General features: G+C 46.6%; 1 protein-coding gene across 1 annotated transcript; it reads left to right on the plus strand.

Annotated features, from left to right (window-relative positions):
• Positions 1-4,075: 4,075 nt before the first annotated feature.
• Positions 4,076-22,469, plus strand: LOC144120189 (dehydrodolichyl diphosphate synthase complex subunit DHDDS-like). Its single transcript, XM_077652608.1, has 5 exons — positions 4,076-4,133; positions 9,865-10,052; positions 13,429-13,571; positions 15,724-15,840; positions 22,226-22,469. Exons 1-5 carry the CDS (start codon positions 4,076-4,078, stop codon positions 22,467-22,469), a joined length of 750 nt encoding a protein of 249 aa, XP_077508734.1.
• The last annotated feature ends 3,299 nt before the right edge of the window (positions 22,470-25,768 follow it).

A 25,768-nucleotide genomic window follows, 5' to 3' on the forward strand; every position in this document is an offset into this window, starting at 1 on the left:
GGATGAGCGCTGACTAGTCGTCGAGGTGTGCACTTGTCAGCGCACGCATCGGTCACTTCCAGTGCGTTGTGTGCTGCTCGCGGGCACAAACTAGCGAACGAAGCACGCCTGACATTCATCAAGGATGTGAGCATTGCAATGACTTACATATCTTGGCCACGGTCCACATTGTGGCTTTTGTCTGGGTCAGCCGTAGGTGTTCAACGTTGGGAGTGTGCAACGTCCCTGACTCAGTGGGCGCACAAAGCTTTGGTAGTGGTCGCTGAGAAATATCTGAGGGAGTAAGTCGGGCGTCACTAGAGGCAGGGTTCCTTTGATTTAGTGCGGTTGTTGAAGGAGGCGGACAAGCTGCAAGCTTTGTCATGAGTACTCACTATTTTTAAGGCTCAGCCAAGATGCTTGCATACCGCTTGACGATCGTTGATCGTTAGTCTGTTCATTCTAGTTTTTTCATGATCGCAATTATTTCTTCTGTTTTTGATGTTTTCTATAATGCATAATTTCATTCTCTATGAGCATTTTTGCATTGAATGGGCACATGTTCTGCTGCTCTGCCTTCGCCGGGCCTCGAGCATCTCTCAAACTACCCCTATAGCTTTTCGCGCGAGGCCCATTTCCTGTAGGTCTGGAAATAAACTTTCTTTAATTCTTCGACTCATTGGCTCTTCGCCCCCCCCCCCCCCCCCCACCCCATCTAAGGTGACGGCCTTCTTTGAGGATCTTCGGCGGCGCGAACGACGTCGTCTGACCTGTGCAGCGGCTTCTTTGTGCATAGAACAGTCTGATGCTATTCGTTTCAGCACCACTCGTTCAGTCGTTAGGCGGGGGCAAACTTTAGAGGCAGAGTCGTGAGGGCTATGGCAGTTGTCGCACTTCATTGCAGTTGCGCGGCAAACGTCACCTCTGTGTGGCTCGGAGCGCTTCGGGCACACGACGATGTTGTTGCAGAGGCCGCTCACGTGGCCGAACTTCATGCACTTCATGCACTGTAGCAGCCTAGGGACGAAAGGCTGAACTGGGTGTCGAAAGTGGCCAACCTTCGCTCATGATGATGTACATTCACCCTTGCGATTCAGCATGATGCATTTCGACCTTCCGAGGCACTACACGGGAGTTATTGAAATGCTGTTGGCCGCCGGCTTGATTAACGTGGGCAGATCGGCGTCACAGATGACGACGTCGACGTTTTAAATTACACCAGTCGTGCCACTGTCTTGGAGAACGAGAAGGCGGACACTGATATTGCCGGGTTTGGTGATGGCGGTCACCATATCTAGTGCGCTCCGCGCCATGAGATTAGTGGCAATGACGTTTTATGAATTTTTTACTCTCACGTCTTTGATCGCTCCCGGTACGAGTCTTTCAAGATACATAGTGGTGGCTTGCCTGTTCAGCAGCTTCAGGTTGGCGGTTGGTTGCTGTGGCACAAACAAGACAGTATGTGCTTGAGCACTTCGCGCCCTGATGATCATTGAGAGGCTTGATGAGGAGGATTCTCCCTGTCTACGCTTGACCTTCTTGCCAACGACCTGTATGAACCCGTCGTCGGTCGGAGCGTTATCACTTGGCGCCGAGTACACCTCAGTGCCTCAGGCTCTCCGGGGGTAGAGGAGCTTTTTCTGGACAGCCGCTCCCAACCCACCTGGCTCCAAAGGAGGCCCAGCAGCATGCACTTCCATCGCAGTGACAAAAAGAAAGCAGCGCCTTGCTGGTTATGGCAAAAATAAGTCGTGAGGATGATGATGACGTCCTCAGGCTTAATGACACACACCCACGGCGGGGGATTGACCTGGGTGCTTTGCGAATACAAACGTACTCATGGACAAGGAGCGGAGTATTTGGATGATTTTATGTCTGAGACCAGAATTTGTACAAAAAAATGAGAAATAAAACGAGAAAGAAAAAGCAGTAAATTCTAATTTTAGCAGAGGATTCTACTTTAAGTAATATATAGTCGTGAATATAATCGCGCACTTCTGAAGGCAGCGTCCTGAAACGGAAATTCGTCGTCTTTCTTTACTGCTACAGTATTTTAAAAAGTGGTACGGTTGCAACCTGGCCAAGGTCACCCTGTCAAGCTTCACACAAACTAGGCCAGCCGGTTAGACCTCGGGAAGCACTAAAAACTGATAGAAGAAATGAATTCAAACCGCGCCGCTTACTGACGGCATAGAGAAAGGCATGGACCAAGACGAGAAATTTTGAAATTTTTTTTTAGTCCTGATGAAGAAAATTATGCAGCCACCGTCTAGAAGACGTTGAAATAACGAGCGTTACCTCTTTGGTAGCGCAATCTATCGTCCATGCGATGTATTACCACGCGATTAGGCTACTTTTCCATACCTCACTGCGAGCGGGCGCTTGTAGCCTTGAGAGCTGCCGAATGCTGATATCGCGGCCCCCACATTAAGCCTAACTATAATAAAATATTAACGTAATTAGGTGATATTGCTGTATAATATGTTCTACTCATCCAGCCCGTCACTGATATGACATTAAGTAGATCATGGCGCCAATGGTTATTTATAACCAAATAAATAATAGCTAAATATAACTAAATAATGACTTCATTAGTTAATATTGGCATCTAACGTATTCTAGTCATCTAGAGGATTCGAAATATCAAATTGTTTTATGATTACCTCATTAATTAGAGTTATAAGCTATTAAACAGTCATGTGTCTAGTTAATTATGACGTCACAAAATCAGTGACCTCACCAATCAATGACTAATGACGTCACCAATAACTTCCCAATTGGATTGCTATATCGATATATTATGGGGCCGCCATCTTTAATTCGTCGGACTTGGAAAATTTTACGCCGAAGGGAGGTAGTAGCAGACCCCAAGAAATCGAGAAACAAGATGAATAAGGATTTAGCAGTCACGCTTCTCATTTATTCACCTAAGGACTGTGGCCGCGCTGTGGCTACAAAATATGCGTAAAAGTGCGTGATAAAGCCCGGGAACGATCTCGGTTTAAAATACTACCCTATGCGTGGTATTCAGCCCACACCGAATGAAAGCCTTGTGGAAGTTGGCACCCGACTCGTGTTTTCATCGCCTTGCATGTTATCGCAACATTTTGAAAACTAGTAGACTAAGATTTAAGGAGGGACCCGTGCAAATCAGAACGTGGTACGCCCCCCCCCCCCCCCCCCCAACGTGTTATATCTCCCGCATCCCGACAGCGGCATACAAGATTCCTGTCTACAGTGTCCGCGTTTACATGAGAGAGTCGGCACAGTGCGCTAAACACTCGCTCCCGCAGAATTGAGTCCTTTCATCGAGAATGACGTAAATCTTATTTCTCATTTCGATAAATGTGCTTGCTATCCTAACTCGAGAACACCAAAGTTTTTTTTCACAGGATCAAGAAAATTAAAAGACCCGCCGCGGCGTGTTCAGTGGTTAAGGCGCTCGCTTACTGAGCCGGTGTTCACGGGTTCAAACCCGGCCGCGGCGGCCGCGTTTCGATGGAGGTGAAACGCAAAAGGCGCCCATGTGCTGTCCGACGTCAGTACACGTTAAAGACCGCCAGGGGGTCGAATATATTCCGCAGACTTCATCGAGGGCACCTACTTCTTACTTTTTTCTTTCACTCCCTCCTTTATCTCTTCCTTTACGGCGTGCCACACGTTTGATGCCAATGCTCTCTTCTCAGTTTTAGAGCTTACTCTTCTATCTCCTTGCTGAGCCGGGCCAGACGTACTTTCATGATACGGCTGAGATTTGAGTCAACGCTTGTGTAGACTGCCGTACTCCTCGAGCACATCAGGCCCACTAAAAGCAACGCGTACCATACTTTGGTTATATGTGAGCAAAGCCTTCGACAGTTGAAGGGTTAAGCCCAAAAGAATGTCGGAGCGCGTACGTACGACTATGTCAAAATATTTCTATGCTACAAGACAGCCACTCTGCAAATGGGCGGCTTTAAAAGCGATAAAATTACACTTAGAATGAGAGGCACCCTGCAAGGGGCGATTCTCTCCGCTTTCCTGGTTAATGTGGTCATGAAGGACTCACCCGCCAAATTAAATGACATATGTAACATCAAGCACTCGATCTATGCGGATGACACCACCATCTGGACGCATCAAGGCTCAGTCTGCCTCGTACAGGGTGCCCTGCAGTAGGCAGTCGACACAGTCCAAGAATATGTTCAAACTAAGGGTCTAACATGCTCAGCGAACAAATCCATACTGCTCCTCACTCGGAACAAACACAAAGAGCCAAGAGTGGACGGATCGGCCGACACTATAAACATCACTCTCAACGGCAACAGCATAGAAGGTCAAGACTATCAGGGTACTTAGCATGCTGGTTCAAAGCATTACGCAAAACACGGAGGCTATTCAGCAGCTGAAAACAGCATATAAACAGAATGGAGGCTGATGAAGAGAATCGCTATGAGATACGGGGGCATGAAGGAGCTTGACCTCTGTATGCTCTCACAACCATTTCTCTCAAGCAAAACCGCATGCTCATTTCCGTATTATCTTATTCGGCAAAAGGACAGGGAGGCAATTGATAGCATCATTCCTGGTGCGTACCGGGTGGCACTGGGTATACCCAGTTTTGCCAGTAACAACAAGCTACTAGAACTTGGGGTGCATAATACCCTCGACGAGCTAACGTAGGGAAATAAAACCGCACAAAGAGAGCGCCTGTCGAGAACGGATGCTGGGCGATACAACCTAGGCGATCTTGGTCTTCGGCCCTTGACACGGCAGCTGAGCTCACAGTCCTTCCTGAAAATAGAAGAATGTAGCTCAAGGTCAAACCTTTAATCAAAAACATGCCACCGGTACGACATGATGACAGACGAATTGCAAGGTCGGAGGCCATCGACAAACAGAATGTGGATGTGTACGCGGCCAAGCAAGAGCCTGGCAGGTGCACGGTCTGTGTCATTACGCCTAATTTCAAAATTATCAACGTAACGACAATTGTCCACTCCATCAAAGACGCAGAGGAGGCAGCCATAGCACTGGCCATTAGAAATCACCGAACGAAGACAGTCATTAGTGACTCAAAACACGCAATCACCGGCTATCAGAGGAGCAGAGTGGGAAAACTCACCACGTCCCAACTCAATAATTACACACCTTCATCCACTAGCTCCGTGGTATGGGTGCCAGCCCATTCCGGCTCTCAGGGAACAAGGCGGACGAATATGCCCCAGGGCTAACCAACCGGGTCGTCTGCAAAAATGAGCCGCTGGCGGAGCCGCGCACCACATACAACGAGATGACAAACATATATAGCGAAAACAGACATCTTTACCTACGCCCACACCCAGAGTTTACCAGGACACAAGCCACAGGTCTTCGAAGAGCTCAGAGAAAAAAATTTATGAGCCCGTATCGATTGTCCTTAATTACAAAAGGTGAAGTTAATCCTATTTGCAAAATTTGTGACAACAAGTTTAACGCAGATCATGATCATATTCTCTGGGGATGCGAGGGAGATCCTCCAGAAAGTTCCTGCAATATCCCACAGCTGACAGCTGGGAAAAGATAATACGCCGTGAAGACAAACGTATAAGTACAAGCCAACATCGCATGTTGTATCCTCGAGGTCACCCCTTCATATAGGCCATCTGGAGCGAAAGTTGGATAACGACGACAGAAAAGTCTAATAAAGTTTATTCCTCCTCACCCCTTACGATGTGGTTCGTGTGTCCACCAAGATATGTGAGACAGTGCGTCATTTCCTTTCCTCAAAACCAATTTTCTATTTTTCAAGAAAACTAACGAATGAAATCTCGAAAGCCACACCTGTTATAAACTGCCTGCATGCCTGAAGGGCATAAGCGTAGTCTCGCCATGCCTCGACTGTCATTGTGAGTAATGGTGAAAAATAGCAATGGAACAAGCACACAAAATAGATGGAAGCATGCAACTTACCGCTTACTAAGAAGTTTTGTTTATTAGGCCTCCGTACGTATAATATACATGCGAGGAAATCTCGTGTCTTTCTCGCCTGCATTTATACTTGTGGCGTGCCAAGAAACTACTGTTCTTAGTGATCGCTACATTGCGTCCTTTCACCTCATTTTGTGTACGTGTGCCGTTGCGCTCTTTTCCCATCAAGCATAACCAACTTTCCCAACAATAAGAGCTGTTATTGTGAGGACCACTTGATGGGAAGGTTACTACAAATTTCATATACGTGCTTCGGGTCTTGTTCTATGCTTTTTTTGGTGTGCGGTTTGTCAGGTCACTGTTTTATTTATGACTTAATTTCTAAACTTGAACATGCCTTTGTTTCGCTGGTTTTTTTCCCGTGGTTGTCAAGACCTGCACTCACGCACACGTACTCCCTTGGGCTTGTGTTTCAAGGTAAAACATCACAACTGCTGTAGAGCTCTCCAGATCTGCACTCTTGTCTCTTACGTTCTCTCCGTTTTGCTTCTTATGAAACTAGTTGGCTGCTGATAAAATTTCTCGGAGGAGTTGGTGTGATTTGATCGCCCTCGACTAAATTTCGATCTATAAGGAGGCCACTCATGTGGCAAACGCTGGACTCGAAAGTGCTGCATAATTTTTTCGTACATTCTCCTCGCCTGTGCCAGTGAGCTTAGCAGCGTACATTTCAACGTGCATCTTGAATTCAACAGCGCACTCAATATCTTCCAACGAGATGGCCGTGGGCTTCAGTCCTCGCTTGCACTGGCGTCATATTTCCAGCAGCTGCAGCGGCACATTCCAGTTCCAACTCAATTACCAGGTGCTAGCGCTCATTGCTCCCTGTTCTTTTAGTTGCATAGCACCGTGAGTGCTTTGTATGAGAAGGAGGCGGAGAAACCAGGGGGGTTTCTCCACAAATGCTCTGTCACTCCGAAACCTGTTTCAATCAGCGAGCAGCGCCAGAAGGTGACTGGCCTGATTTGACTGCAGCTCTATCAGCACACACTGTTTTTCCAGTGCTCATCCGTGCCAACGATTGCAGAAACAGAAACCGCGCGGAACCGAACGGGCGTGCAGAGAAGAAAATTACGTATCGCACTGCATGGACGCTACCAGAGCACAAGATCGAAATGGTAAGCCTTGAGTCTTTCAGTACTCGTCATCCACGGATAGCAGGCTGCTGACGCGGGTGCGGAAAATAGAGAAGCGACGATTGATCTCGAGCTAACATTGTTACGCTCATTGGTTCGAGCAGTTGTTTCCCAGTGGTGCCTGCGGCCAGAGGGCTAACGTCGTTTGTTGTTGTTTTTTGACGGCTATATTATGTAAGTAATCCCCCCCCCCCCCGACGAACTAACTCATCGAACTGCGCCGACGTCGCCCCGGGCAGATTCGTTCCCGCATCTCGGGCTGCAGCAGGATATCAGGCACGAATATATTCTTTTAGAGCTATTTTACGTGCTGGAGCAACACTGCGGACTACGAGCTATGTATGATTGCAAATTTTCTTGACCACCTCAGGTTCATCGGTTCCGTTGCTTGATGTTTGTAGATTTCTACCGCCTGAAACTCTGCTACTTTTGCCTTCACTTGAAATCCACATCTTTAAACTGAGGGAACATCGCTTACCCAGTTATGTTGCCTTCGCATTGCGTGCCTTGCCCACGCCCGTTCCCTCTTCTTGTCTTTGACTAGGAGATCATTACCTCGCGTTATTTGCCTGACCTATTCTTCTCTCCTGCTCCCTCTCAACGTTACAACAATCATTTTCCTTTCCATACCTAGCTGCTCTGTCCTCATTTTCAGTTCACAACCTTTCGTTAGCCTCCACATTTTTGTTTCATTGGAAACAACTGCCAAGATCAAACAGTCTCAAACTTTCCTCTTGAGGTATTTGCAACCAGCTATTTATTAAGTGCGAGTGTCAACCAAATATGCTCCACCCTATTCTTTCTTATCCTGTAGCTATTTCGCGCTTGTAGTTCTGACATGCGGCCACTGCTTGCACTAAGCAGATGTAATCCTTCGCCATTTCAAATGCTTCGCTAGCTATCTAAAGTTTCTTCCAACGCTACTCAACTTTATTTTTATTTATTTTAAATTTCAGACCCACCGTTCTGCTCTGCATCTCAGGGTACTCCGTCATGTTAAGCAATTTGTCCGACCACTTACTTCATACTCTACAATTCATCCCCTGTATGACTTCGTAGGACAATGTAAACAGTATAGCGGAGTATATCAGAGCCGTGTATCGGATTTATCGTTTTGGTACAAATCAAGATTAAGGCGGCAAACATACTTCAAAGAAGGCTTCTCAGCCAATCGCGTCGACCGCTTGTCACGACATCACATTTAATCTCGTAACCACAGGTAGCTGACAGGTGCCTTCGTTAGTTGTGGTTATTTGCTGTGTATGGACGATCGGTCGACACCATCGACTTGGGGGCTCCGTGAAGTGGCGTGAAATTCTCGGTAATACAATCATTCTATTTCGCCTTTGAGTACAGGTGAGCACCGCGTGATAAGTTGTTTTGCGCGTGATATCATTGTCATAAATATGAACGGCAAAAGGGGTTTACTTGAGCATTGAATACTCATGTGGAACGCACCTGAAGTTGAAAAATATATACAAAGGCGGTGGCGCGAAGAGCTTTTTTTATAGAGGAAACCGCTTTCAAAAATATCAACCTCATAAATATGAATGGCACAAGGGATTCTCTTGAGTATTGTATAATCATGTGAAACTCCTCTGAGGGTGCGACATATATACAAAGCCGGTGGTGCGAAGAGCATTTTTGTATACAGGAAACCGCTTTCGAATATTAGTGGTTGTTGTGTTACCCTAACCCACACGACTGATAAAAAATAATAGAAGTTAGGAATTCATAATTTAATCTGGAATGGCAGGAAAGATCATTATTTTGTAACAACATTACTAAAGACAGATAGAACTCAAGAACAAAGCGCTAAATACCGTTCCGAAGAGCTTTTCAAACCAATGGCGTCGGCTGATTCTCCTCCTTGCCTGATTCTCCCCCTTGACATCTCTTCTTAGACTTGCTAGCGTGAAATCGCAGTGGATGGCAGCTGAATCGGGAACAATGACGGTTTAATCGGATTAACCAGAACCTCATGGAAATCAGTCGATCCCATTGGCAGTACGACCGGCTTTAAGGGGCATCTGACGCGTAGCTCTTGAGTTGTATCCATCAATAGTGCAGAAAATTTTACAAGACAAGACTCGCAGCTGTGATAGCTATATGGCAAATTTCCTTCCGAAATAACACCAAGGCATTCTGCTTGCATGAGAGAGCAGCGTTTTATTATTTTGGGCAATCTGAATTTTTAGCTCGAAAAAGACATCGTTTCCTTGATTGGCATGTTATAGCAAATGGTTAAACTGACAATATTATAGCTTAAATTGGTTTAATATTTATATATCATGTATTTGGTAGAAATATCAACAATTGCAAGAGAATCTGCTATAATTTTGAACATCTAGCTTAAAGAACACCGAGGCATAGTTGTCAAACGCCACAATTTTCTCTGCATAAACCAGGTAGTTAAAAGCTAAAATATGCATTAAAATCACCCCATCAAGCAATAGATTGAAAGTTTCTAAATTGTCAGGTTTTTTTCTCATAACAATTCTCGGATAGAAAAGCTTTTCCTTCTTTTCAGCACAGTACCATAGCTAACGCGATCCAGCTCCTTCCAAAACTTTGATTACGCAAGAACTCCACATTCCGCATTCGCACGCGTCAAAAATAAGCTCATTTTAGTGCACCAAACTTAGCCAAGAGCACACACACGTCAAGCCGCTAGCTTCTGGGGTAGTGGGAGTTAGTGGCACCTTAGGTGCAGCACCGTCGTCAGCTGGAAAATAAAAGCACGACACACACAATGGATCGAGACTTTTTCTCAGCGCTGTTTCGCTGCTCCGTCCTGCAGAGACCTCTGACGAAATGCTGTGGGAAGGCCAGCTGCCGTGGTACCAGCAGGCTGTGCTATGGTGCCTGCAGCTGGGTTCCATTCCACAGCACGTCGCCGTCATGCCTGACGGCAGTAGGCGTTTCGCCAAACGTACGGGCACCGACCTGCACCGCGCTTACGTCTCCGGGACTCGACTGTATGAGCGGGTAAGCAGAACTTAATAGCGCTGCACAGATTTCTTAAATTTGAGATAAACGTGCTCTTAAGCGTGTAACCTGCCCGAGAGCAATGAGGTGTGCCGTTGTTGTTTATCGAGGTCGTTTTCAACCACCTTTTTTGCAAGCGACAAAATATCTCTACCTGAAATTTACTACTTTGTGCCTCTATCCCAACATGCGGTGCACCGCAGGATAAATTGAATAAGCGAAACTTGGGCTTAAGAAGAGCATCAGCGTTTGACCACTTCAGCCGCTGATTCAGCAGCTGTACTCGCTGGGTCCTAATCAACAAAAGTTTGGGAATTCTATTTATCCAGGGCTGTACTGCATGCGGAATGACAGTTGTTGCTTTAATTCTTGGAAATGTTGAATGAATAAAACAAGCCGACGATGTAAAAATATTGTTAAGGCTTTGAGACAAACACGGGGGCGTTTTCTGTTACACCTAAGGCCCCGACAAGGGCAGTTAACATGCATGGACTAAATGCAGACTTGCATCGCCGAAACGTGCACCGGCCTGAGACTACAATGTTACTGTTTTTGAGCTTCTTTAGTTGTTCATAATTTCGGCGTGGCATTTCTTGTTGATGTTTTCTGTTTTCTTTCAAAATTCATCACTATTTTTAGCACGAGTGTCCATTATATTACATTCTGAAAAGTGTATATGTATACGCCTTCAGGGATTGTGCATATGTTGCACTTAAATGTATTTGGTTCATAGACTCTCAACACGAAACAACTCCTGCTGTGCAATGCAAGACGCACTCTAACGCGCCGCTTATGGTCAGCTCCTAAGCGCAATTCTGGATCTGTAGAGCCAGATTCTTGTGGGGCACCACACCTTTTTGCGGCTATCTTGACGATGCGCCGTGAATAAGCAAGGCGGCTGTAAAATAAAGAATAGGAGCGGGCAAAAGTCGTCTTCGGCATATTTAACAACATATTAAATACTGCTATCTCAGTGCCAAACATTAAAACACAAAACATGGGTCCCGCACGGAAACCAATGCATAGTTAATTTGTGAAGAAAACATATAAAAAATGGAAAAAGAATATACTAGCCTGAAAAAAAACAATGCTCTCGGCATGGCAATTATGTCCGGGCAGTGCAGGCTGCTGACGGATTGAGGATCGATCGCGTTCTATGCCATTGCGCACAGAACGCGATTTGAGCGTCTGGTAATGTAGAAAGTGAGACAAAGCGGGATGAAGGAAAGGCTGATAGGGGCTTAACCGGAAGGAGGCAGCGATTTACTAAACTGCGGTGGAGAAAGGATTGGGGGTGTAAAGGTGAAAAGAGTGATGACTGCTGGGAATCAAATGAGGATAGTGTAACGGATGCTTAGGTGAGCGCTCAGGCGGCGGCGAAACTGTGTCTGGTGTCCAGGTCAGCAGGCCCTCGATCTGAGCGATGACAATGCGGCTAGGCTATTGCCCTTCTTCTTCACAATGGCCCCGGAAAGAAATGGTAGCTATCCTGGCGACTCATGGTGCCGATAACAAAACCGGGTCGTAGTACGGCCTGAGTCGTTTGACATGCGCAGACTCTTAGCCACGTCGGGGGCCTGAGGATATGTGCTCCAGGACGCGGTAGGGGCCATGGTATTTCGAACGAAGTTTCTTTGAGAGCCCGCGAGCAGTGGAAGGGATCCACAGCCCTGCAGGTGGAGGGAACAGGGTGGAAAAGCCGTGTCAAGCTGACCTTCGTCATGGCGGTGTTTTTGGCGCCCCTGAGTGTCCGACGTGAGTGACCGTGCAATCTGGCGGAAGTGTTCTACGTGCTGGTCAGCTTCAGAAACAATTGTACAATCAGATGAGGCAGGGCGGTACGGCAGAACTGTCTCGATGGGAGGGGATGGATGCCGGCCGTAGAGAAGACAAAAGGGGGAGAAACCAGTCATCAATGGCAACAATGACCCAGCGGTTGCTAACAGTGGTGTATGGCAGAGGGCTGTACAAATCTATGTCCACAGGGTCAAAGGGGCGGGCCGCACAATGTAGTGTCTGCAACTCCCCAGCAGCGGGATGAGGCAGCTGCTTACGCCGTTGGCTGGACGGGCAGGAGCGTACTTACTTGATGATGAAGTTATACATGCCGCACCAGTGATACCGGAGACGTATGAGAGTGTACGACTTGAATACGCCAGCGTGGCCGCATTGCAGGTCAGCGTCGAAACAAGTGCAGATTTGGAACCGGAGATGTCGGGGATTGTCGAGAAGCCATTTCCGTCACTCAGACTTATAGTTGCACTGATAAAGCAGATTATCACTTTATTACAAAATGTGAAGCTAGGCGACGAAGGTCGCGGGACACTGTAGTCGAAGACGGGTCAGGGAAAAAATCAAGAAGAGAGACAATCCACTGGTCATTGCGCTGCTCTGAAGGCATGCCGCAGGTAATGAGCGAAGGCGCAACAGATTCGAGCGGGGAGAGGTTGGCGATCGCGGCCGGTAGCGGGGAGCGGGACACGGCATCAGCGTCTTGAGGCTTGCGGCCCGACCGATAGACGACACGTATGTTATATTGTTGTAGACGGAGAGTCCATCGAGCCAGGCGACAGTAGGGATCTTTTAGCCAAGAAAGCCAATATAGAGCATGGTGCTCGATGACCACGTCAAAAAGACGGCCATAGAGATAAGGTCGAAAATTGATAACGGCCTATACAATGGTCGCTTGCATGCCAGTGCTATGACAGTGCGCGTAGTCTAACGCCCTTCATCTTCTTCACGATAGTAAGGATTTCAGATGGGCGGATGAGATTAGGCAGTTCACGGAAGAAAAGTGGCTGCATCTGACACAGGAAGCTTAATTAAAGACATATGAGGGAGGCCTTTGTCCTCAAGTAGGCGTAGTCACGTTGATGACGATGATGATGGTCAGAGACTAAGCGCACAGAAACGGCCTGTTCCATGCCCCGGACTGTTTTGATTCCCGCCCGCTTGGCAAGATTTTTCTCGGGCTGTGGCGGCAGCGATCGTCATTTCTGAAGAAATCCCAAACATTAGATCGATTTCCTGACATAAACTCACAGGATATGGGTTTATGTAAATCTCACCGATACTCAGCTGCTGCCCCGCTGTCGCTTTCTGCAGTTTCCTTAACATGGAGGCTGCGGATCGTCATTATGCAGCCTATCCACGGGGCGCGATCTGGGGCAGCCACGCGAGGCGACATATATTCGCTCGTTAGAGTCTTGCGTGTAGTATTGTGGCATACCTCGAAGGCGGTGCAATAGCAATATCATGACGTGCATTAATCATTTAGCGCACACTAATATCGTGCAATAGTCACTCTGTGCAAGCTGCGCTGTTTTCCTTCCTAAATATCATAAAATTTACTCTTATTTCACCCGCTTATTACCAGATGTGTCGCTGGTGCCTGGGGACCGGCGTTCAGCGAATGACGGCGTTCTTCATGGCAGCGCGACAATTGCAGCGCAGCACATTCGAGAAGGCCGCCCTCCTATCCGGCGTCGTCGACACTTGGATGGAGAGCTTACAAAACCTGTGAGGCACATGAATTAAATGACGAACAGTCCGCTCCCGTGCGCTTTCCCCGCACAGAATTCCAGGACAAACGCGTGGCCATCAACAGCCAAAAAGAGGAAGGAACATTTTCAGATACCGGCTAAAAAGAGAACAACAGCACGACACATCGAGCTCTGGCAGTCTATTATTGTTGTGGCTTCTTTTAGCGACAAAAACTACTAATATTTTATTTCAATCAGTGATAGCAGAGACTGTGGGCGAAAGAAATTTCAGAAGCAAACGACTTCACTCAAGCCCCCAGCGTGTTCTAGAGCGCAGGCAACAACGGCATCAAATATTCACTATAGATCAAATGTAAGCGAACCGCTCAGCGTAAACAAGAAAAAAAGGAGCATTCGAGATAACACGTTCAATATTTTCATTCTTTCTTGTAAACAGTTTTTGTCAAAATGCTCGCAGAGTAGTCGTACAGGCGTTTTTTGGTAAATGAATTCTTGGTGTATGAAAGGAATATACTAGAGTTAGCAATGAGTATGATAACTTGTGCTCACAATAATTTGCTAGCGGAGTGACTGCCTTTGCTTGTTTCGCGTGACGTGTTGTACCTGGATGCGTGTTCGCTTCTAAATTAGATAATTTATGAAAGAGCTTTTGATTTTCTTTTAACTCAACTATGAAAAAGTACAGACTAAGCTTACACTTGTAAATCAGTCACACGTATTATGTTTTCATCTACTTAAGCTCTGCCTTAAGGATATGAAGCGATAGAGTTAATGAGGTAATACCCATATATGCGGAATTGGTAATTCTCAACTTTAAAGGCCCATGTCCCTGAGAACCCTCATAGCCCTACTTGCGGAATAGTGCATCGGTTAAGAAATCCTTCACGACCCTACGATGGCAGGTGCCACCAACTATGGGTCTTGTGCTACCCAAGTTTCTGTGCGCGAGCAACGTCTCGCGATCAACAAATATTATAACTGCCACCTTCCAGAGTGTTAGTTCGCTCACAGCCCTGTGGGTAGTTTGTTAAGACTCCACAAGGTCACGTGACCCAGCTTTACCACCTAGGCTGCTTCTTTGGAGGTGGCTGCATAAGCCTGCCTACGCCACCCTATTTATCGCTCAAAGCTCCGACAACGCCGACACCGAATTTTCTGAGTGACGGAGACTTTAACGCAATAAATTACAGGTATCTGAAATATACCGAACAATATGTAATGTCCCAGCAAACCATTTCGGCAATACATGGATGTTTTCAAGATTTATACGTATTGCCGAGCCTCATACCAACAATTCATCAACTTTTTCGTACACATTACTACCACACACTGGTATAACTACTCATTAATATCCGTCTCGGTGCATCCATACGACTGCAAAGGGCAGATGAAAACATAATGGGTTTTACGGAAACTTCGTTGCTGAACGCAGATTCTTCCTAGCTGGAACCTGGAACAAGAGCCTGTACGCGGCAATCATTCTGCCCTTATTTCATTTTGCCGCCATTCTTCTAGTACTCACGCTTGATTCGGAAACCTGTGAGGCCAACAAAATTTCTTTAAGTGAGGCTGAGTAGTGTGTAGCGAGCGGTTCAGAATGATAAATTTAACTTTAGCCTGACTGGAAAGCGGTTCATTGAATTCAGCTCTAAATAAAGAGAAATAATGAGGTGCCACCCGATGACCAAATACTTGATATGGATGTGCGAGTGGCTACGAGATAAAGATAATGCCATAATTATCAGCCTTGCTACGCCCACTGCAGAGCAAAGGTCTTTCGCATATGTCTCCAATTAAACAAGGGCTAATGTATAACGATGTAATTTAAGCGCTACTGATGGGATCAGAGAATTCTGGGGACCTTACGACCACCACAAAATCTGCAGCGACAGGGCGACGGCAGTTGGCGCCTGGGCAGAAGTTGCAATGAAAGAGCTTTTGTCCCACTAAACTGAATTAGAGTTGCAGCGATGGGACGCTGACGAACATTTCGCATTCATTAATGTTCGTGAAAGAAAAACGATTTTTTTTCGTTGATAATTTGGTCCTTCCTTCGTCTTTAATGTCGCCGTTCCTTCTCCAGTTAGTGAAGGAGGCGAGCCCAAATCACGCGCTTTGGGCATTATCTCTGTGTCGGCTTTGGGCATTATCTCTGTGTCGATTTGCAGGAGCGAGGTGACAACTCTTGGTATTGAACTGCGAACTGTTGGTGCGCTGGAAATGCTTCCGACAGAGTTCGCGCAACGGCTGGCCGCGCTAGAGATTGCCACTTCGGGAGGATTCAGGTGTGTGTCCTCGTTTTCTTGTGCACCTGTGTGTGGCCTTAAGAATAGGGTCGAACCTTGTCCGTGATTATTGTGGCCAGCGCCAAGGTCACTCCTGTATTTTCTGGTATTGTTACTGGAATCGTTCGGAGCGCACAGATGATACTGTATTTGTCAGCACACTTATAAAACAGTTACCCTCTAAGTAAACATAGCGTGATGAAAATCCTAGAGCCTAACGGAAGCATTATATTTCATTTTTACGCTGTCCGCCGACACGGCCATGTTTTAATTGCATCCAGGACGAAGGTTGGTTAAGCGCATAGCTGAAACCAGAATCGGAGACATGTCGAAATGCGCATTATGGCGGCTGCTCAAATATCTCCAAAGCCGCCAATAGGACACTCCAACATTAGTCGTTGAGAATTTACAAAGTATCATCGAAAAACAAGACTGAAGAATCAAAATGTCGTTCTGAAACCATTGCTGTAGCTGTCTAATGACCAGTGATGAAGGTCCCGGCACACAGCTAGTCACGCTGAACCTGAATGGTGCAGGTACAAACGCTAAAGTTCAGAGAGTTCACAAATTTATTGAAACTTCAGCCACCCCTTGTGTCTTGGACACGCGTGTTGGTTGTGTTTCCTATTCGCTCTGCCATTGGGGCGCATGCTAATTCTACGATTTTGTTTTTGCATCGTTTGGCTAGCTTCTTCAGAGAGGACTGCGAAAGAGTTGAGCTGCAGGTTAACAAGTAGTCCTGCTCTTATTCATTTCTTCCAAAGCACTTCTTTTCTCTTTTAATTGCCGAACCTCACTTCCACTCGGCTGAACTGTTTCCCTCAAAATGAATGTGCCGAAGTGTTAGCTTTTCTGTCTTCTTGTCGTGCTTCCCACAGTACTAAACATGGGTTAATTATGCTGTGGCGGCACCAATTATGTGCACAATCTGTAAAAAATATATATATAGTCTGCAATTTCACACAAAAAGAACTTCCACAAACACATTTTTTCGTGAAGTGTGTGTTTTTTTTTTTCTAATGGAATGTAAGTCACAACTTAATATATAAGAACCTGTAAGGAAACCAATTATAAACAACAAAGTTTAAAACCTGTTTATAAGCTTATTAAAGTGTGCTGTCATTCTCAGCAACTCAGGAAAAAAGCATTTTTGAGCGGGAAACCGTTTATGAGTGCAACTTTTTTTAATATAATGTAAGATTTCACTCTAACAATTAATAAATCCGCAGGTCACCCGACGGCAGCCTTGTATTCTTTTTTCTTTCACATTTTTCTCATCGTCAGAAGCCCTTCCCATTGGTTTCCTGTGGCAGTCTTAACTGTTCTATGATATCGCTGGAAACACATTAAAGGAAAAATGTTGCTGCATCTCAGAACAATGAAACAATACCTTCACTATTTCCAAAACAATGTGCAAAAGGTTCGCGGCAGGTCGTGTACTCGGGCTCCACCTAAGAGACCCCACCCTCGGAGATCATACAACAGGCGCAATCACTCAACACTTGACTGGAGGAAGGCAAACAGCAGCTTTATACAGGAATTTACACATTTACAACCGAAAAAAAAAAACAGCGAGCTTTCGATTTCTGCATTCAGCTCCTGGTCTTTCTCAGCCGCCGATGCCTGGCTTTTTGCCGGAACGTCGCCTCTTCCGCCTTTCCTACCACCTGAAAACGAAAGCATCTTTCCCTACTGCACCAATTAAGGTTTCCGGCAGGTCGTATACTCGAGCTCCACCAGAACTGCCTCACCGTCCGAGGCGGTATTACAGAGGGGATCAGGCAACACTTCACTTGAGGGAACGTAAACTGAAGCTTTATACACGTATTTACATATCTACAACAGATATGCAGCGAGTAAAATTACATGAAACAGACAAAGAGAACATCTTCCCTCATTGCCATCGCCGAAGATGCAAAGATACTAAATCTGGCTCAGAACATTTTTCCAGGCTCCGGGACCTGGTTTTAAAGACCTAGGAGCCTGGTCCATCCTTTGCATCAACCAATGACAATGAATCCGCACATGACTGTTTTACAAACTACCTGGCTCGCCTTCCATTTTCCGCAATGTACAAAACCCCCTCCCTAAAACGCTCTGCGCGAAAAGAGCATCAAAATCGCTTACAAAAATAAACGAAGTTTATTGAATCGATCCCCAAAATGATTGGCCCCCTAGGTTATGTACCACGTCCCATACTTCCACAGGACAACTCAAAATCTATCCCTTGCAATATAAAAAAAAAACACGAAAATACATCAAAAACATTCTCAGGTGTCGCAGCCTTCCTGAAAACTCGTGTCGCTGGCAGCTCCCAGCATTACGGCAACTATCGATCTCAACCGAGCCGCAAACGCCGCGAATAACGAAAGGGAGCGTTGAAGCCTGTTTCTAACTACTCGTCATCGTGACGACTATCGACAGGCTTGAACCGAAATCCGGAAAGTGGCGCCAACCATGTCGGTGCTGCCTCTGAGCGTGCGGCGGCATCCCTTTTGTCCAGCTGCGTTCCATTAAGCAAGACCGCTTCCCGAGCGATCTTGGCATACAACGTCCTCAGGCGTGGGAGCCATTGCGGCGTTGATGTAGTCGCGTCCGCGCTGACCGCATGCTACTCTTAATTGCTCCCAGACAAGCGCTAGCGTCCGAACCCGCCATCCTCCGGTGGTGGTGACCCTTCAAAAGAAAAAAAAAACTCTGCCAACCTTCCAACCTCTGTGGTCTTTGCTAGGACGAGGGGGCAATCGTCGCGTCTGGCACGAAGCGACTCCGTGGAGGGCAATCAGCAAGCCGCGTGAGCGCACCGTGTCTCCCCGCGCAGCCTCCATGTTACTGTAAAAGGGGGCCTCGGAGAGTTGTAGGAAAACGGGCCCCCTTCCTTCCCCTTAACTCTGTCGCGGCCTTGGCTGGTTAACGTCCACCTGCATTGCTTTGTGCGCTCCTTGTCGACACACCGACGGGGATCAACAAGGAAATCCCCGTTTCAAGTAGCCGGACAGGAACAAAAGGACGGATGGTCCCAACAAAGCCGTGGGCATTCACCGATCCCTTACAAATGTCTTACAATTTTCCAATTTTTAGAATATTTGCCTGAGAAAATTGGATTTGCGCAAAACTTTCAAAGATTCTTAGTAAGGCAGAAACTTGGGCTAGTTTGATATTGTTTGAACTCATATTTTCTAGCGCTTAGTGAACATAAGGGACAAGATCACAAATACACAGGACGTACGCTACTAGCGTACGTCCTGTGTATTTGTGTTCTTGTCCCTTGTGTTCACTAAGCGCTAGAAAATATGAGTTCAAAGATTCGCCACGAATCAAAACACTGGACGCACTCCGCACTGTAGTTTGTCCAGTCTATGAGTAGGCTTCAGCAGTGGGGTATTCATATTATGTCCACTATATCGCATAAGTGAAATGCCTTCAGCGAGCTTCTGGTTAACTCCTTTATTCCCACTATCGTTCCTCTTATTTTGTCGCCGATATATTGTAGCGACTTAATAAGGACCGACTTTGTGAACGCCGAAAGCCTGCACAAATAAAGGGCAAAACTCACGTTTTTTCTGTATACCAAAGATTTGCTACAATCAATCATTCTTATGTTATTCGCCCGCACATTGCTAGGACCAAGCTTCCCTAGAAGTCTTTTCTTCGTTTCACAATTCAAGAGCGGACCCGTCTGTTTGCGTTAGTTTTTTAGTGCTTCAACATGAATTCCTTTGTCAATTTATTGATGTCGCACGAGATCTAACCCTCTCCTCCTAGACAACATTGCTCCGTGTAATAATTTTAAATAAACAAATAAACATGAAGAGGCAGCCTGCTGGCGGAAGAGAAATCCTTCACACGGTTGGGCAATGCAAACCTTCAAACACTAGACAAATGTCGCTGAGATATCTATGCCAAAACGTGCCAGTAGGATTCGTTTTCTATGTCAAATGTTCCACTTAATCTGACAGTTATGCCGGCATGCGCAGAGAGAACCGCGGAAAACACCAGAAACCCGTTGCACGCCACCCGACCACCGCGGCTGCGTTGTTATGGAGGCTAAACGCAAAAGGCGCCTGTGTGGTGTGCGATGTCAGTACACGTTAAAGATCTCCAGGGGGTAGAAATTATTCCGGAGCCTTCCACTATCGCACCCCTTTATTCTATTCTTCCTTCACTCTCTCCTTTATCCCTTCCTTTACGGCGCGGTTCAGGTGTCCAACGATATGTGAGATAGATACTGCGCCATTTTTTTCACCGAAAAACCAATTATTATTATTACTATTATTACTATTAAACGCATGATTCAAAGCTCTGTGAAAAGCGTTTGTGCCAGAAAACAAATGACACTTGAGATTTGTAGCTTTTTTTTTCTTCTCTTCATAATATGTATTCAGTGTGTGTACTTTATTATGTGACTTGTATTGCCATCACTTTTCGCTCGCCGATGTTGCCGGGCCTAGTCCTGCAAGCCTCCTTTTTGCTATGACAGGCCCGATTCTGTATGTATTTCAATATGCTGTGGCAATAAATTATTATTATTATTATTATTATTATTATTATTATTATTATTATTATTATTATTATTATTATTATTATTATTATTATTATTATTATTATTATTATTATTATTATTATTATTATTATTATTATTATTATTATTATTATTTATACACGCCATGGACAAGGCGAAACGCCCCGCATAGTGTGTAGCCGGCAATGTCGGCCACGCGTTAGTTCCTGTACTATGTCCGCTGGCTGCTTGGTTCAGGCAGTGTGCATGCTCAAGTGAAAAGTTGATACGTTACCCTGGGACATAACATTAAAACATGCCGTTCAGGTAGCAGTGATAATAGCTGAAGAGGTGGCGACACGCTCCGAACAAAGGATTCTCCCTTAAATCCATAACAACGCACCTACTGGTCCTGCAGGGCGGAGCACAGTGGCACGAAGCCATCCGAGTCTTCTTGACGTGAGTCGATTCAGACTCGCAGAGTTCTGAGCATCCACAAAAGTGCCGGTGTGTTTTCGAGCAGCGGGCAGCCCGGGGCCTTCCAGGTCATCAACCAACAAGGCATGTTTCACGGGGAAAGATGGCGCCCAAGAAAGCATCACACTCCTGATTTCTTGTGACAATCCGAACAATCTGTTCACAACAGAAAAAAACTTCTTCAGAAAAACACACGAAAGAGACCAGCACACTGACAGCAATTTCAACTATATCTCAGAGACTAAAACCCCTAAGGTGTGTGCAGTGCACTGGTGTTGTGGCACGGTGCTAAAAGCAGTGAAAATTGCAGGGTAATTAATGCTGTAGTGTAGTATGTTTCAGTCACAGGTTTGCTAATTTTCTTTTCCTGCAGGAGGCGCAAACCCGTGGCGTTCGCCATTGACAGCACGAAAGTGCACATGGAGCGAGTAGCACTCGTTCTGGCGAAAGCCTTAAAAAACGGCGTCATTTTTCACGCGTGAGTACCCTGCGTTTGTAGCACTCTAGAGCCAGTAGCTGCGTTAACTTAGAAGAAATATAAAAGGACGATACTTGGACTGCAAAATGTGTGGCCATACTCGCCTATCTTCTCTCATTACACGGAACCTCGTAAGTTCCAGATAAGTTTCGTTTAGCACTTTCTTGCAGAGCTCCTTTCCGTGTGCGCGCTATGATTTGGGTTTCAGACCTTATGAGAGACGTTGGCTGCACCAGCCCTTCTCAACTTCCCTCGACGCTGCAAAGACGCAACAATATGCTCACCGTGATAACTTGACACGTTAACTTCTATTGGAAGAATTTACAACTAACGCACTGGTAACGCGTGTACTGTTCGAGTTGCCTTAATTTAATGCAGAATATCTGCTTCGGCCTATACTACAACCTTATTGTGTTCCGATTTCTACGTGAGTGTTCCCGCGGAGTGAACATATTTTCACGCAATGGCATAAGGCAGCGCCTACACTGAACGAAGCAGAAGAGGGGGCTTAACGCCAGTGCTTCGATTCTTTATTTGCTCCGTCAAATGCAATCGTTTTTACACCGTCAGTAATATACCAAGCAGTCCCAATTTTACTCTACCTAAAGATTTAGGGTGGAAAGCTAGGTGCTCATCCTGGCAACACAGTTGTTGAGACGTCCACAAAGCTTTGATGCCCGGCTCCTAAACTCATGAGAATAATACATTAGCAAAATTTGCACACGCAAGAGAAATGCTGCATTACGCACTTTGTTCACTGCACTACTGACACGAGGGGAACCATAAATTTATCTAGTCTTGCACACCTTAAATAGTATTGGTTTGTGCTGGACGAATCCCGTTACGTATAGGGGAAACAGTCAGTAGCCGTTTTCAATTTATTTCTTTTCCTGGAGCCCCAAGGTAATATTTCTGTTCACTACATGCAGTGACATCACAGCGGAGCTGATCGAAGGCTGCCTCGATTTGGTCGAGTGCCCTGAAGTGAGCATGCTGTTCCGATGCGCGGGTCCGCGCTTCAGCGACTTCGTGGTGCCGCAGTGCAGCTACGCCTACCTGCACATGGAGTCAAAAACATGGGAAGACATTAGGATGCGAGACTGGATCTGGGCAGTCCTCTTCTACCAGTTACAATGGCCTGCTATTAATGTAAATCCCTCACGGTCAAGCTGACTATTTCCTGAAACCGAAACGCGTTCGGGCTAGCGTTATAAGTGTTTTTTAAACGAAGCTTCCTGTGCTTCGGTGTTGTTGGCCTAGGGCACGAGTGTTAGTTCTCCTAGGTAACAAGACAAACAGTGCAAATCCAAGGATGCGATGCCTAAACACTGGCCTGTGTGTATCAAACCGGTCCTCCAAATTTCTGTTGCCGAAAAGTAGCGCATTAAGCCGCCGTGGTGGCTCAGTGCTATGGCGCTCGGCTGCTGCCCCGAAAGACGCGGGTTCCATCCTGACCGCGGCGGTCCAATTTCGATGGAGGCGAAATTCTAGCGGCCTGTGTACTGTGCGATGTCAGTGCACGTTAAAGAACTCCAGGTGGCCGAAATTTCCGGAGCCCTTCACTGAGGCGTCCCTCATAGCCTGAGTCGCTTTGGGACGTTAAACCCCCATAATCCAAACCGAAAAGTGACACTTTATATATTTCCTGTATTTGCAGGGCGTAAGCAGTATCCTTTATTTCAAAAAGTATTGAAGAAATTATGCAACTGTTCAGTTAAAAGATTCGGCTACAGCTGACGCTGGCAGCCAATCTTACGCAGAGGCGGCGGTTGCTTCGCGCTGACGCTTCCTACACTCCTTCGGCTGTATGGCTATATTGTAGCACGAGCATCGTCCTATAAGGCAGTTAACAGATTGCCCTCTCCAGTAAAGAAGCTATAGTATGTGTGTGCGCGGGTTTGGGGGGGGGGGTGTATAATTTTGCACCAATCCGAGCGGCCGAGCTTGTCGATGTTAGAAAGGGGGGCGGTGTTGAGCGGGTGTTGGCTTATTCGGAGAACTGCGGTGAGTGTGTGTGCAGCACACCCAGCGCACCTAGGGTATTGCAGAGGGTCGGAGCAATTTTCGGGCACGAAAGTGCATCCACTTTAGGTTGCTTCAGAAGAGACTCCTACCGAAGCACCCTACGATGGCTGCACCTCCAGCCACCTGTCGAATTCTACGGACCACATTTAACAAAAGCTCAGGATTGGCTCCGTGTTACAGCTCTCGCCGTAAAAGAAAACGTTTCAAGCTACTGCCTCTCTGTGCAATTTTCAGCCATTTTCCAAGGTACCGTAAAGAGATGTAGGCAGCAGGCTCTCGCCCGTATTGACTAGCCGCACCGAAGAAAAAGTAAGCAAAAGATCGCGCACGCAAATAGAGCGCCAAGGGGTCAGAATCTTTCTCAGGACCGTGGCTAGCCGACTGCTCATTACAGAAAAATCAGCGCCGGTATCCACAAGTGCAGTCACATCGCGATTATCAACGATTACTGGGATTTTCGCAGACACCAGTCGGTCACAGCACGTCGTTGTCGTTGAGGTTATCGAATGAGGTCGTCGTCGGTCGGGTCGTAGCCGCGAATCATCAGGTGGATGCTCTTGATTTGATCCAATAGCGGCGGGCCTACCCCGGGGGATGCCGTCTTTAGTTTTCCATATGGGGGGTTGGCGCACCTATGAACTGGCTAGAAAAAGACGGGCGGCTTGGCGAAGAAAACCGCCTTGGTGATGGGGACCGGGACTGGCGTCGCTGCGAGGTCGATGACTGCACGTTATCGGACAGATACTGCTCGATGTCCCGCGGCTGTTCTCCGTAAGCGTGGTCGAGGTGCGTCACCTGAAAACCTCCTGAAGCCCAATATGTGGCAGGTGCAGTGGCGGAGAATGTGGGCGGGCTCCACGAAGTGGTAGCAGAGCGGCCTATTGTTTGGCGTACACCAAACGCGCGCTTTGCTCAAGGTGGACCGGGGCTCCTGCGGTACGACGGGTACAGCTGCAGTTGGGTACCGCAGTGAAGGCACAGGAGTGACGGGGGAAAAGGCTTGTCTCACTGGCCCAGGACGGCTTTGTAGTGCTTGACTGTATGTCATCACATAGGGCGCTGGCTGCGGAGCTGGTGGCGACTGAACAACTCGCCAGACTTGAACTCGGAGTACGTTCTGTATGGCAGCGACGCTGGCCTCTGGAGCTTCGAAGCGAAGTTTCTCAAGTTCTTCGCGCCCCAGGCTCCTCACAAGCTCTCGAAGCTCCTCAATTGGTAGCGACGTGGGCGTACAGTGGTGAATGGCTGCTACACTAGCCTGACGGCCGTAGTGCACACCCCGTTCTTGCAGAGAACGCTCCATGCTTGTTGCCTTCTTGGCAAAGTCAGCCACCGTCATTGGCGGGTCATGTACCAGTCCGGCAAACAATTGCTCTTTTACGCCGCGCATTAAGTGGCGTACCACATTCTTGTACAATAAGGTGGTGGGTTGGGCTTGTTGGTAGTGCATGACGTATAAAATAGCGCAACATCAGACAAGGACATGAAAGAACACACACGAGCGCTAACTTGCAAGAATTTATTGCGGAAGAGAGCCTGTAGATATATATGACATTGCAATACATTGCGCAAGCGTGGCAGACAGACAGTTGTTAGTGGCTTCTGAGGTAATCTAATTCCTTTCGAGATAACCCAACAGAGTGTTTCGCTATGCAGTTATCACCAAAGCTATCTATCATTTCTGCTTCGATTATTTCTGGCGTGAGTTTGCAAGTATTTTTGGCAATGACCGTGAATGCTTGAAAAAAAGGTTTACACTTGGATTCACATTTCCTGCAGTGCGCATCTAAAAACCACCTTTCTTTTCTTTAAAATTGTAACGATGTTCACGAAGGCGCTCGTTTAAGCACCTTCCACCTTGACCTACAAACTTCTTTCCACATGTTAATCGTATGCTGTACACAATGAATTCCGTATATATAACGAACTTAGTTTGATGATTTATCTTGCACCCACTCTTTGTAGCACGGCCTGGTCTTGTCAATCTGGAATCCATTGTGTACAGCTTACCACTGACAAGTGGAAATAAGTATGTAGGTCAAAGCGGAAGGTGCATAAACGACCGCCATCGTGAACATCGTTACAATGTTAAAGAAAAGAAAGGTGGTTTTTAGATGCGCACTGCAGAAAATGTGAATCCAAGTGTAAACCTCTTTTTCAAGCATGCACTGTCATCGCCATTTTCATTAGCAACCTGTGCGACTACCTCAGCGCAACGTTTCTTCACTCCTTCTTTTAACTTTTAATCCCGTGCATTCCTTCCCCACCCCTTCCTCTTTCAACTTATGCCTCATGGCACACATCTCGAATAAAAAAAAAACACTTTCAAACTCACGCGAGAAATAATCGGAGCACAAATGATAGATATCTTAGGTGATAACTGCATAGAGAAACCCTCTGTTGGTCAATCTCGTAAGGAATTAGATTACCTCAGAAGCCACTAACTA

Source organism: Amblyomma americanum, chromosome 2 (assembly GCF_052857255.1).
Source record: "Amblyomma americanum isolate KBUSLIRL-KWMA chromosome 2, ASM5285725v1, whole genome shotgun sequence".
NCBI lineage: Eukaryota > Metazoa > Arthropoda > Arachnida > Ixodida > Ixodidae > Amblyomma > Amblyomma americanum.